Source organism: Camelina sativa, chromosome 9, assembly GCF_000633955.1.
Source record: "Camelina sativa cultivar DH55 chromosome 9, Cs, whole genome shotgun sequence".
Classification (NCBI taxonomy): Eukaryota; Viridiplantae; Streptophyta; class Magnoliopsida; order Brassicales; family Brassicaceae; genus Camelina; species Camelina sativa.
In genome coordinates this window covers 17440080-17453624 of record NC_025693.1, presented here as the reverse complement: position 1 = coordinate 17453624, position 13545 = coordinate 17440080, and the positions used below count along the sequence as shown (strand labels likewise).

General features: G+C 32.2%; 1 protein-coding gene across 1 annotated transcript; it reads right to left on the bottom strand.

Annotated features, from left to right (window-relative positions):
• Window positions 2399-7842, bottom strand: LOC104711222 (glycine-rich protein 3 short isoform-like). The gene is made up of 2 exons (XM_010427900.2): window positions 7691-7842; window positions 2399-2817 (listed from the first exon to the last, which is right to left on the bottom strand). The coding sequence occupies exons 1-2, from the start codon at window positions 7776-7778 to the stop codon at window positions 2624-2626; spliced, it is 282 nt and encodes a 93-aa protein (XP_010426202.1). The 5' UTR covers window positions 7779-7842; the 3' UTR covers window positions 2399-2623.

Here is a 13545-nt window from a genome sequence, read left to right as displayed (position 1 = left end):
GGGGGGGGGGGGACAGAGGATCCCCTTGTCTCAGTCCCTTTGTACTTTTGAAGAAGCCAGATGAGTTACCATTTAAGCACATAGAGAATGTTGGAGTTGTAATGCATTCCGAGATCCATCCAACAAACCTAGCCGGGACACCGATAGAATGGAGTGTCGAGAGGATGAAAGACCAGTTTACAGAATCAAACGCTTTATGAATATCCACTTTTAGCATTCCCCTGGAGCTGATGTGCTTTCTGTTGTAGCCTTGAATCACCTTTGTTGCCAGCAAGACGTTCTCCGCTAGTAACCTTCCTGGTATAAATGCAGACTGGTACGAAGAAATCACTTATGGGAGAAGTCTTTGAAATCTTGAGGCTAGGAGCTTTGAGATGGCTTTATAGAGGGTGTTCAACCATGAGATAGGCCTAAAGTATGAAGGTCTCGAAGCATTAATTGTCTTTGGAATCAAGATAAGCGTAGTAGAATTCCACTGCTTCAGGAGCTTTCCAGATTTGAAAAATTCAGAGACTGCCTCTGTAACTTCTGCTCCTATGACACTCCAACAAGCCGTGAAGAACTCCAAAGAGTAACCATCTGGTCCACTTGTTTTGTGTCTTGGCAGGGAGAAAAATGCCTCTTTAATCTCCTCATTGGAGAAAATCTTTTCCATGGACTGTTGCTGAGATTGAGGGCATCAGTAAGGAAATAGGAGGTCCATATCAGATTGGATCATGCCTATCATATTGCTTTCGCCTCCTAACAGGTCCGAGAAATAACCGACACACAACTCCCTAATTTCTTTTTGTATTTCCACCCTTCTATCATTTGAGTCAAACAGAAAGTGGATATGGTTTTGAGCTTTTCTAACGGCTGCCATTCGGTGAAAATAGGCAGAGTTTCTATCACCTTCTTTAATCCAATTTATACTGGTTCTCTGTCTTAAAAAAACTTCCTCAGCTCTTACCAACAAGAGCCATTTCCTTTATGCTTCAAGCTCTAGGGTTGCATTAGCATGAGTCGGGTTAGCAAGAGTCTGGCTTTGACAGGACAGTAGGATATCATGTGCTTCTGAGATTCTTTTTTCCAGGCCAGAATAGTTCTCCTTATTGAAGATCTTTATGACACTCTTAATTTTCTTCAGTTTTAGGGAGACTCTTAGCATCGCAGAGCCAGTGACATTACAAGAAAACCACTGCTGAGCCACCATCGGAATGAACTCCAGATTATGTAGCAGGTAGTTGTAGAATTTGAAGGGTCTTCTTTCCTTAAAGCTGCTTGCATCTAAGGTGACTCCACACGAAGCATGATCTGAGAAGTCTGGTTCACCAAAGGTGGCGAAAGAGTTAAGGAAAAACGTATGCTAGTGTGAGTTTACCAGAATCCGATCAAATTTCGTTGCTATTGGCCTGGAGGACGATTTATTCTACCATGTGAATGAGTTACCTCTAAAAGTAAAGTCAGAGAGATCAGCACTCAACAAACATTCTCTGAACTCCCGAGTCTTTCAATCCACATTAAGGGTACATGGATTTGAATGCTCTTGGGGATTAAGGACCTGATTAAAATCTTCCATTGCAATCCACGCTTTGTCAAGAACCACCTGGGACTCAGCCAAACTTACCATTTCCGCCCAAAGCTCTTTTCTTGGCCCTTCCTCATTTGCAGCATAGATGATTAAAATTACTATCCAATCTTTTGCCTCGGGAAGGAGAACATCACAAGTAACCATTTGCAAGGATCTAGCCAATACCACCACCTTAACACTCGGGTGCCACAGAACCCAAAATTTTCTCAACTCTGAAAAACTATAATTATCCGAGAAAGACCAGCCAGGTAGAAGATCATTCAAAAATTTCTTCATCTTCACCTGATTTACATGCGTCTCTATTAGACCTCCAAAAAGGGATTGCTTCCCTCTAATCCATTTTTTAAAGCCGTTAAGATGACTATATATATTAAAGCCGCGGATATTCCAACAAAAAAGGTTCTTACACATACTTAGTGTGTAGATTTGAGGCTCTTACCTCGAAGGACCTTGCGCTGTCTCTTTGACAACACTTTTTGAAACTTCTCAAAAAATTCCTCTCCACTCTCGTCGTCACCTGTTGATGACAGTGTATCCGAGGAGTCTGGCTCCGCCTCAGAGGGATTTCAGTTTAATCCTAACCAGTCAATTCTTTCAGTTTTAAAAATTTCAGCAGTTTTAAAAATTTCAGCTGGGAATGGGATTTCGTCGTTTAATTCTAACCAGATCGTATACAAGAACAGTCGCATCTACTTTAGACCAAAGGCACTTTTGTCATAGTACTATTTTATGTATCTAATATGTGAAAAGCGCATTTCAGTTTGTTTAGAACTTGCCATGTGCCTATTTTATTAAATTACCCTATTGATATACAGAACCAAAAGAGAATAACATAAACTACAAACAACTTTATTATGCAAACAACACAGATTACAACTCAAACACATAAACATTACATTCTCAAACTATATTCCCAAATACTTTTCTTCTTAATCAATTTTGCATCTTTCGTATACTGGAGTACACTTCATTACAAACGCACCATGGTTTACTTAAAGTGATACACACATAATGCCAATCTTGCATGCATGGTGTTGAATAGATTATATTATTTCAGTGACCGGGCTGAGTCTGAACAGCTTCTCCGGCATACGAGCAACACCTTGAGCAGCCACGGAAACCCTTATAGCAGCAGCCGTAGTGGCAGTATCCACCTCCTCCTCCTCCTCCTCCTGATCCTCCGGAGATGTGATAACCTCCACCACCTTGATGATCAGGTTGCACAGTTTCCTCACTCTTCACCGGGCCTGTCCAAAACAATACATGATTTCAAAGATATTGTTTAGCACGTGCATATTGTGCATTCCTCTCCACGGTTAAAATAGCTTTTCGCTTAAAGTTATTTTTGAAATAAATCTTATATAATAAGAGAAGGTTTTCTCCAACTTCTTCTAAAAACATGACACCTAGCTAACTATATATCTGACACTTGTACTCATATGTTTTAAAAAAAACCATCCATTTTCCTTCCAACTCTGGGCCCAAACCAATAACTTAAAATTCAAACCCAAATTCAACCTTCCACCTCAGATCAGTAACAACGCTTCAAACCGCGGTCGACGAAAGGTCCGTCAGTGTTTACCTCTCTAACAGGTTCATGTTTATCTCTCTAACAAGTTCGTTTCTAAATCCAATTGGGTCTTCTCATTGCTTACGCATCATTCCCAGTAAATCTCTAATTCACCATCATCTCGGTGTTCTCCTTGTGCTTTTATTTACAATTCTCCTAAACTTTGGTGTATTTGGTAAAAATCTCCCGTGCACCATAAAATTCTAATCCATTACAGACCCACCACCTATTTCAATCGTATGTAACATTAATTTGTATGCATCAACGTTTTCAAAAAGATTGAAATCGAGTTTCTAAATTTTGTTTAAATAAACGTGTTAAGTTCCAAACCATACATATTTTTGAATTTATTTTTCAAAAATTTGCTAAGATCCTCCCCATAAATTAGAATAATATGAAGCATTACTACCATTGGAATATTTGTATTACTTACTACAATCTTTAAGGATATCTCAGAATCCCATTATAAGAAAATCCTGCTTTTCCTTCTTACGTTTTGCTCTGTTTGATAACGTAATAAAAATAACAAACGCCTATGATTTTATGGTCATTAACATTTGATTATAATCCCTGATTTCTCTCCCTAAAACATTGCATTAAGTTTCTTTTTAAATAACAACATTTCACGACAGCAAACTTCTCTGTTACACCATGGGCAAAACTAAATTATAATAACAACATTTTTAATATACTTTATTTTATTTATATCTTATATGGTGTATAGTTTGCTTTTTTAAAAAAAAAATCACATTGTTACAAAATATATTTCTTTGAAATTTTTAGTTTTAACATATAATATATTTCCTAATGAAAGCATATACCATATAACTTAAAAAAATACTAATAAAACCAATTAAAACAAAAAAAGTTTTCATACTTTTAAAGTAAACATTAAAACCAAGTTCATTTATGAAAGACTAATTTTAAAATATAGAATATGTACTAATAATTTTTTAAAAATACATTGTATACAATAATCATATATATTGTATTAAAAACAAAACTCAGATAAAAATAAAACTACTGATCAAACCAATTAAAACAAAAAAGTTTTCATACTTTTAATGTAAAATTACAACCAAGCTAATTTATAATAAAATAATTTAAAAATATAGAATATATACTACTATATTTAAAAATTCACATTGTATTCAATAATCATATATATTATATTAAAGACAAAACTCAGATAAAATTAAATTGTATTTAATATTACATAAGTTACCATTTGACTATTTTTAAAACGTATGTACTAAAAGAAAAGAAAAATAGCATAATGGTATCATAACATAACCTTTAGTTTTAACATATAATATATTTCCTAATGGAAGAAGCATATACAATATAATCTAAAAATAAAACTACTGATCAAACCAATTAAAACAAAAAAAAAAGTTTTTATACTTTTAAAATAAAAATTGAAGCCAAATTAATTTATGACAGACTAATTTAAAAATATAAAATATGTTCTAATATATTTAAAAAATCACGTTGTATCCAATAATCATATATATTATATTAAAGACAAAACTCAGATAAAATTAAATTATATCTAATATTCTATAAGTTACAGTTTGACTGTTTTTAAAACGTTTGTACTAAAAGAAAGTTAAAATAACATAATTGATTAATCACCCCATGAAATAATAGAAAACAATAGTTTCACAAAATAATTTAATGGTAATTATAGTATTTATTTTAAAATGATTAGAAAATAGATATAATATATCGAAACTCAAAAACATTAAATTTGACACACTTTTCTTTTCATAAATTTTATTCAAAATTTAATGCGAGATATTGTATAAGATATTTCATAAATTTTTATGACATGAGCCATATTTTAATGAGAATTTGTTAAAAATGCCCCTTTTGATATACCCCTTTTCAAAAATACCCTCTTTTCTGGCCATTTTTATTTTTGCCCTCTTTTAATTTTTAATGACCATTTTACGCTTAGATGAAAATTATTTTATTCAATAAAAAGAAAAACAAAATTTTCCCGCCAAAAAATTTCCGACATATTTTCCCACCAAAAAGTTTTTGAAAAAATTTTCCCGCCAAAATTATTTTTGTCAAAAAAATTTTGTTAAAAAATTTTGTTAAAAAATTTCGACAAAAAAAATTTCCCGCCAAAATTTTTCCCGCCAAAAAAAATTTACAAGGTGTTTAAAATGTTTTATAAGGTTTCTACCTTATAAACACCTTGTAAACGCTTTTACAAGATTTTTAAAAAGTTTTTAAAAGGTTTTCAAATGGTTTTTAAAAAGATTTTTAAAATGTTTTTAAACACCTTGTAAACGCATTTACAAGCTTTTTAAAAGCATTTACAAGGTTTTTAAAAGCGTTTACAATGTGTTTAAAAACTTTTTAAAACCCTTGTAAACGCTTTTAAAAGTTTTTTAAAAGCGTTTACAATGTTTTTAAAATGTATAAATTTCAATATTTTTGACGGGAAAAATTTTCGATTTTGGCGGGAAAATTTTTTTTTTTGGCGGGAAAAAATAATTTTTTCGGGAAAAATTTTCGATTTTGGCGGGAAAAAAAAATTTGGCGGGAAATTTTTTTGGCGGGAAAATATTTTCGATTTTGATGACTGTACATTCTTGCTGTCACTCAAAAAAGGGTAATTTGGTCATTTTGTATATAAAGAGGGGTAGTTTTAAAAATAGTCAACATGAAGGGGTATTTTAAAAAAGGGGTATGGAAAAATGGGCATTTTTGAGAATGCCCCTATTTTAATATGCATTATTCCAATTTTTTATGTTAATGGTGATTACAAGATTAGAGAGTAAACATTAGAGCATATGATAAATCCTTGGTGATTCTTCTGTTACCTTGTAAAACATATTGTCTAGATTCATAATTTCATTACTATAGTACAAAATTCAGGTTTTAGAAGTTTAGTTTATTGATTGGATGAATTTGAGCCGGTCTGATTCTTTTCTCGCAAATATCTTATTTTAAAATCATCAAAATCTGATGGAAAAGTCAACATATATATATTATAAGTTTAAATATAGTTAATTAAAAAAAACATTTAGATGTAAGCTAAAATAATTTAGAAATGTAGTTATGTCAGAAAGATAATTAGAATGTATCTATTGTTGATATCAATTTTTCTAATTGTGTCTTCCCTTCCATCTACACTAATTGACATGTTGGAGAGTTCATTTTTTGACAATTAAAAGAACATAATGATTAAGAATAGAGACAAGGACTTAAAAATAACCCATCATCATAGAAGTATAACACATTTTAAGCATTCATATAGAGTCTCTAATTCAAGATATTTGTTAGGAGGCACCGAAGAAAATCAAACCGTAGCAACATATTGTGGAGTCAAAAAGAAAATCAAATATTAAGATTGAGTTAAAAAAATATAAAGTTGTAAAACCACTCGCGAAAAGATAAATATTTATCAATTATTTTTCTTTAATGAATGTGAAAGAGATGTTCTTTTTCTTTACGATTGAGACTAAAACATAAATTTTTTAATTTATTTTCATGGTTACTGAGTTTCGCTAATAATTTTGTGATTATAGAGATCTAGCATTTCATATAAGTCTTGATCACATCCATATATTACAGTTTTGGAAAAGATGTAGGGAAATATAAGATTTATCTGGTAATATTTGTAAACAATTTTCAATACTCAAGTTTCGTTTCGAATATCTGATATATGATCTATACACAAACCTCATGTATGCTAAGACTATCTCCAATATATTTTACTATAAAATAGAGCATAGTTTTTTCAATGTATCTTTTATACTAAAAAATGGAGTGTAAAAAAATTAAAGCTGCATACAGAGTAATCCCATCATTTACTCTATTTTAGAATAAGATATATAGTAGGGTTAGAGCAAATGTTACGCTATAACAGAGTATTGACTTTAAAATAGAATGGTGTTGGAGATGCTCTAAGAATCTAACAATTTATCACAAATTAATAAAATTCAAAACAACAAAACTTTGAAGGATTTAATTACTTCAATCAAAAAAGTTTCCTATATGTTTTGTTTATTTTATTTTGCATCCAAACATTAAGAACCATATATAAAGGAACAAATATTAAACAATTTTTTTTAAAAAAATCATATAAAAAACATACATTTCAAAAAATATATTTATAAATTTAAAATATATCATAATTAATAAAAATAAGATTAGATATATCTCGCGCATCGCGCGAGCCTATTTCTAGTATGTATATAAATTTGAATCTATAGTTTTTTTAAAACAATTTAGATAGTTAAATATAATACGCTCAAGATATAGTTTCCACTAAACATATAGGTATTTTGAGATGGTCTGGTAAATATAGTGAGCACTAAAAATCGTATTCAGAATTTGGACTATAGTAACACCAAATAATTAACCGTTGTCAAGCCAACAGTCCGGACTTAGAACAAAATCTTAACATGAATAATCAAATGTTACGTTAGCTCGGGTCCAATTAGCCGCCTCACGAACATATCCAGCTCTTATTAAAAAGCCTCCAAATTAAAGGAAGAAATAGACTGTAATACATTAAATTATCTACGTACCGGGTTTGCTAGCAGATGCCCAGGCCACATCTGAGATGACAAGAAGAACTGCAAATAGACCCAACAGAACAAAAGACTTGGAAGCCATATTTTCGAACTTCTAACTCTCTTATTATGGAAAGACAAGTGATAGATAAAATGTCAAACTGCATATATGGCCTCTATTTATACAAAATGAGGAGGGAATGAGAAAAGTCAGACACCTTACCACAATAAAACAAAGTAGAAAAGTCTGTGTGTATGCGTTAACTGCGTCGGGTGTGACTAGCGTCCTTTTATGGTTGGATCTAACTAGGATATACCCATGGTACACCAGGGGCAATTGTTTTTCTTTTCTGTTTCTAAATTATTCTTGCACTTTTAGATTATTTAAATTGGCATAGTTATGTTGTAGTTATGTAAATCCATCATAAAAATATACTTATCCATCGTGATTGATTAATATTGATACTGAAGTTAATAGTGCATATATTTCGGGAATAAGAATTTACCAAAATGTGTATGTGATTTATCTATTTTAATTATATATTGCCTAACATGTAACTGTCTTTAATTAGTTGCTATATTATAAGGATGTTGCAAGTGTAATACATGTAAGATAGATATGTATGTGCAAATATAATTAGTTGCTATATATTTGGAAATCTCTAATTATGTTTCAAAGAAATCAAAGCACATATATTTGAAATGATCCGATCTTTGTAATCGGTTTAGAATTAACAAAAAACCCGACCCGATGAAATGATAAATTATTCGTGTAACACCAAATTATGATAATTAAATTTATATTCATGTTGGTTATCAAAGGTGATCGATTTTAAAATATATACTCATTTATAAAAATTCAAATCACATCATATGCTGAATAAAATTCCAAAATTTTATTAAATTTATGTATTAAATAGTAATTCAAATAATTAAATATAAGATTAAATAAAAGTGAAAGGAAAATTATATTTTAATCTAACATAGTGCTTTAAATTAGGTAGATAGATTTTAGGAAATTTGAAATTAATATTCTAAAATAAAGAAATGATTGTGTTTGATTATAAGGATTGTAGAGAATTTAGTTGAGACTTGTTTGAATACAAAAATAAAAAAGGATGGCACAAAAATGTACTTCAAAAATGTTAAGATAGATGGCAACCACACATATATACAAGAATTTTTATTTGGACAGAAAACTCGTTCACTATTGCTACTTCTGAAGGGTCTATCTTCTTTCCAATCTTAGGTCGACATATATTTAAACCAAGGTACTGAGTAAGTTGGAGCATAAAAGGGCAATAGTTAACCAGATATTCAAAATAGTGAGCTAACTTATGAAAGATCCTTGGGTTATTAAAGCGCTTGAAATTTCAGTGCATAGACCAAACGAAAATACTCTCATGATTAACTTAAAAAATCAACGTCAGAAGCTCCCAAAATTAGTGTAGACCCAATTTTTGGTCCAGTTTTAGCTCATCAACTAGACAACTACCTCATCATTCAGGATAAACCTCATAAAGATGAAATTCGGTTTGGTATATCGGTTCGATTTTTCAATTTTGGATAATTAGGATCTTGAGTTTGGTACCAATTCAGTTTTTCAATAGATATTTTAATTTTGATACCAATAATTCTGAATGTAGGGGAATTTTCAATGGCAGCAAAAATAATAAAAGACCTCGAAATTGCGGGCTGCAATTTGCGGCTAATGTGATCAAAACTTTAGATTCTGAATGGTGATGTACGTGACAACTGCGAATAAAGTATGGTGCAGTTCTAATAGTAATGATAATATGCACATACATATATATGCGGATATTTTTGTTACTATTTCAACTACACCAGTTCGGTTTCCATTCGAAGTCTAAGGAATAGTTTGGAAAGCAGAGATTTGTTGAGAAACTAAGGATTTGACTTCTACAATTTTACACTTGCCTCCTATAATTGTTACCAGCCAAATCTTGTTTTAAAGTCGAGAAAATCATGATGTATATATATACCTCTTTAATCTCGATCTCGCCTTGGATGGCTACTCGAGATGATAACTTTCGTGATTAGTTATGATGTCAAAAAATAATAATTTATTGGTCCTTACGGTTTGGATTGTAGTGACTTGGTCCCGGGTTTACCGGTTTGACCGCAGATCTGGGTCGGGTATGAAAAAACTACATGGGACCAAATCTCATAGCCAATTATCCTGAAAATAACCAAAATCAATCAGGATACACCACCTAGTTTGGTAATTTCATACCTAAATTATGTATCATGTATTTTAAAATCAAACAAGAAAAGATTCATTTTACCTGCATTGATCTAAACGGTGTTAGCCAGACGTCTAACTATGCTGACGACTAAGATGATATTATAGTTTAAATGTATAATAGTTAAACAATACGAGCGTTGTATTGGTTGTAAGTTGTAACTCAAAACGATGTTGTTTGGGTTTTTGAGAAGAAAAATAATCAAAGTGATATGATTAAAAAGCAAGAATCCATTCCACCAGAGTTTTTGAGAAGTGTTTTTAGTCAAATGGTTACCGTACTATTTTTACTATCAATTACACTGGATTTTGACTCCACTAAATCGCGTAATAAGGATTAGCTATGGATCGACCATTCAATGATCACAAAAAAAAAAAAAGTAATTTGATGCAAAGACCAAAAGAAAATACTTTCATGATTGACTTAAAAAATCAACGAGTCAGAAGTATCCAAAAGTAGTGTAGACCCCTTTTTATTCCATATTCAGCTCACCAGTTGTATATTGTTGTTCACGATAAAACTCATAAAAGGATTATTCAAGTACCCTACAACGTTGAGATGGCAAAAGAAAAAAAATATCATGGTGCCATGATTTGTAACAATGCTGGTAAAAGGATGACAATTTTATACATATGATTCAATAATTATCTTAGTTTTACAAAGTGCCATATAATATTTATGGTCATATGTATGTATAATTCATTCGTAGAAATGTAAATCATTCATGTTTTCTCTACAATAATGCAAATGTAAGAGACAGCTGTTGAGGTTTTTGTGTTCACATAGATGCCTAAATTAGATTCCTATACATTTAATTGGTAGTACGTGTGGTCCAATTTTCTTACACAATTGGCTTATTAGACGACTGACTTGTTAGATGAATGTGAGACTGTGAATCTCTGACCATATGAAACAAAATTTATTGGAAATATGTATTTATTCTGTAAAGTTAGATTGAGAAAATTGTAAGAGCAAGAATGAACATGGTTAGTCGTATACTGAACTGCCACTTTTCATAGCAAAAATTCCACTTTTTCTTATGTCGAATTTCTTAATGTTTTCCTTAAAAATTATTCATCCTTCTGAAGTCCAATTCTCATTATCGTTTTTTGTAGAGATTTTTTACCATTTGTCTACTAATTCAAAATTTTCATAAAAAAATTGTAGGGTTTATGGTATGAAATATTTTCTACCAAATATTTCATAGGAGTTTTCGTAATAATTCATCATGTTTTCTTATATATTCAGATAATTTCAGTCCTTTCCGACATTTAATACAAACTTCTATACAAGAAAAACAAAGAAGTAAAAATTAAGATTGATGTCTCTCTATTTTACATTTTTTTAGGCATATTTTTAGTCATGTTTTACATTGTCTAGAGTTCAACCTTAAAATTTTTAAGTCCATAGCCTTAGATATTTGTATTTTGGTTGTTTAGGATGTTGCATTGTTGCATTAATGAATTTTGGATGAAACATGTGCTTTGGGGTTTAAAAAGAGCAAGAATGAAGAGTCACCAAGGCATGTACCCGAAGGTGTGATCGTGCAGAAGAACAACCTAAAGCCTTCACCCGAGCAAGTGAATCTAAGCACAAGAGGAACCACCTGAAGCCCAACCCGAAGAGGTGCTCGACCCTAGCCTCGTGTAGGACTTCGGATGATTGCTGTGCGGCTAGGTCAAAGGGTTTCCATATACAAACCATGTCCTATTTTTTTAGCAAGAAAGAGTCAACACACCGAGAGAGAGAGAGAGAGAGAGAGAGAGAGAGAGAGAGAGAGAGAGAGAGAGAGAGAGAGAGAGAGAGAGAGAGAGAGAGAGAGAGAGAGAGAGAGAGAGAGAGAGAGAGAGAGAGAGAGAGAGAGAGAGAGAGAGAGAGAGAGAGAGAGAGAGAGAGAGAGAGAGAGAGAGAGAGAGAGAGAGAGAGAGAGAGAGAGAGAGAGAGAGAGAGAGAGAGAGAGAGAGAGAGAGAGAGAGAGAGAGAGAGAGGCTACCAAAGATGATTTCCAGCCGATTTTCATACTTTCTTAGAGAGATTTGTTTTTAGTATTTTTTCCAGTTTGTAATTCCATTTTAGTTCTTTACCGTTTTCGATTATACTCGTTATTTTCAATACAATTTTTATTCATCTCTATTTCTATGTTGTTTGAGATGAGATCTGAGTTGTGAATCAAAGAAACTAGGGATGGGATAGGCTAATAGGTATTCTTGATCGGTATGATGTTTTAGCTTGATTGATTTTATAAAAATTCCATTCTGGATTAGTGTTTTTAGTGCTAGTTTCAGACTGAGAGGTTGAGATTAGATTCTAGGCATTTCCGCACCGAGAGGTGTTCGATGAAATGCATGAGTCAACTAATGCTAGAGATTTACTCTCTTAGACTAAGAGATTAGATAACTAAGGAGTTTATTGCCAATAGTAAATTGGATCATAATGTCTGCTTAGTCATGTTTCTCCAACGAAACTTGGATAAGGAAGTGATTAGGGTTGATTGTTTCTGCCATGTGAGTGGATTAGCAAGGTTTAGAGATTCATTGTCTAGGGAATAGATTGCTTGAGGCATGTAAAACATTCTAGGTTGATTAGGAATACTTGTGAACCGATTACCCCATCCTTAGGAGGTTTCGTATTTGATTGTTTAAGCTTTTATGATTAATTTGACCACCAACGCAACCTGGTACTCGATCATCAGCATCATGTGGTGGCTTGAGTTGTTCATTATTTTGCTTTTGTTTTCTTGTCACCAACCACCTACTCGATCATCAGCATCATGTACCTCGGTTGAGTAGTTCTTTGTCTTATTCTTTTTATTTATGTTCATTCTAGGTTGTTAGACAAAACCCCTTTCATTGCTTGGTTTGACTTGCATTGTTCTGATTACATTCTATCTGTTAACAACAACCATTTGGATTGATAACCCTTTGTACTACAATTGTATAGGGAATGGATACCCTGAGTGAAAATCATGTTATCAAAGACTCCTCAAATAAGTTTTAGTTTTAGTAAAAATGTATGGCAAACTCATTTAGATTTGAAACTTGTTTAACTTCACCCATTTAAACATGTGCATAGTCTAACCCATTTAAATCTGTACCGACCTGACCACCATCTCATTTAGTGGGCTTCATGTCTATTCCCAGTCCATAGTCCCACCCATATCCGATTTTCGGTTTTCTACGCTCGGGAGGTTTTAAAAACTTGTTTACAGACCATACAAATCACCACATGATCTTTCTCTGTGTTTTGTCCTCACTCACAAAGTTCCGACAATCATTTCTCAGAAGATCACCCATCCTGAAACTACTTCAGCATAAACACGTTTAACTATGCACACTCAGGACCTTTGACCAAAAAGATAAGTGCACTTTGGTTACATAGATGGTCAAATTAATTCTTTTAAACCTCTCTCCAAATCGGAGTGTCACAAAATCCATCAAAATCGTTAAGTATACAATTTTGGTGATAACATGAAATTTTGTCATTTAATAATTTTAGCGGAAAACGTGGTTTTTTGTGAAAACACGTATTTGTTAGAATTTTTTTTTGGCTGACAAAACACAATTTTACTGTTTTGGTTGAAAACAGGGATTTGTTGTTTGGGAAGGG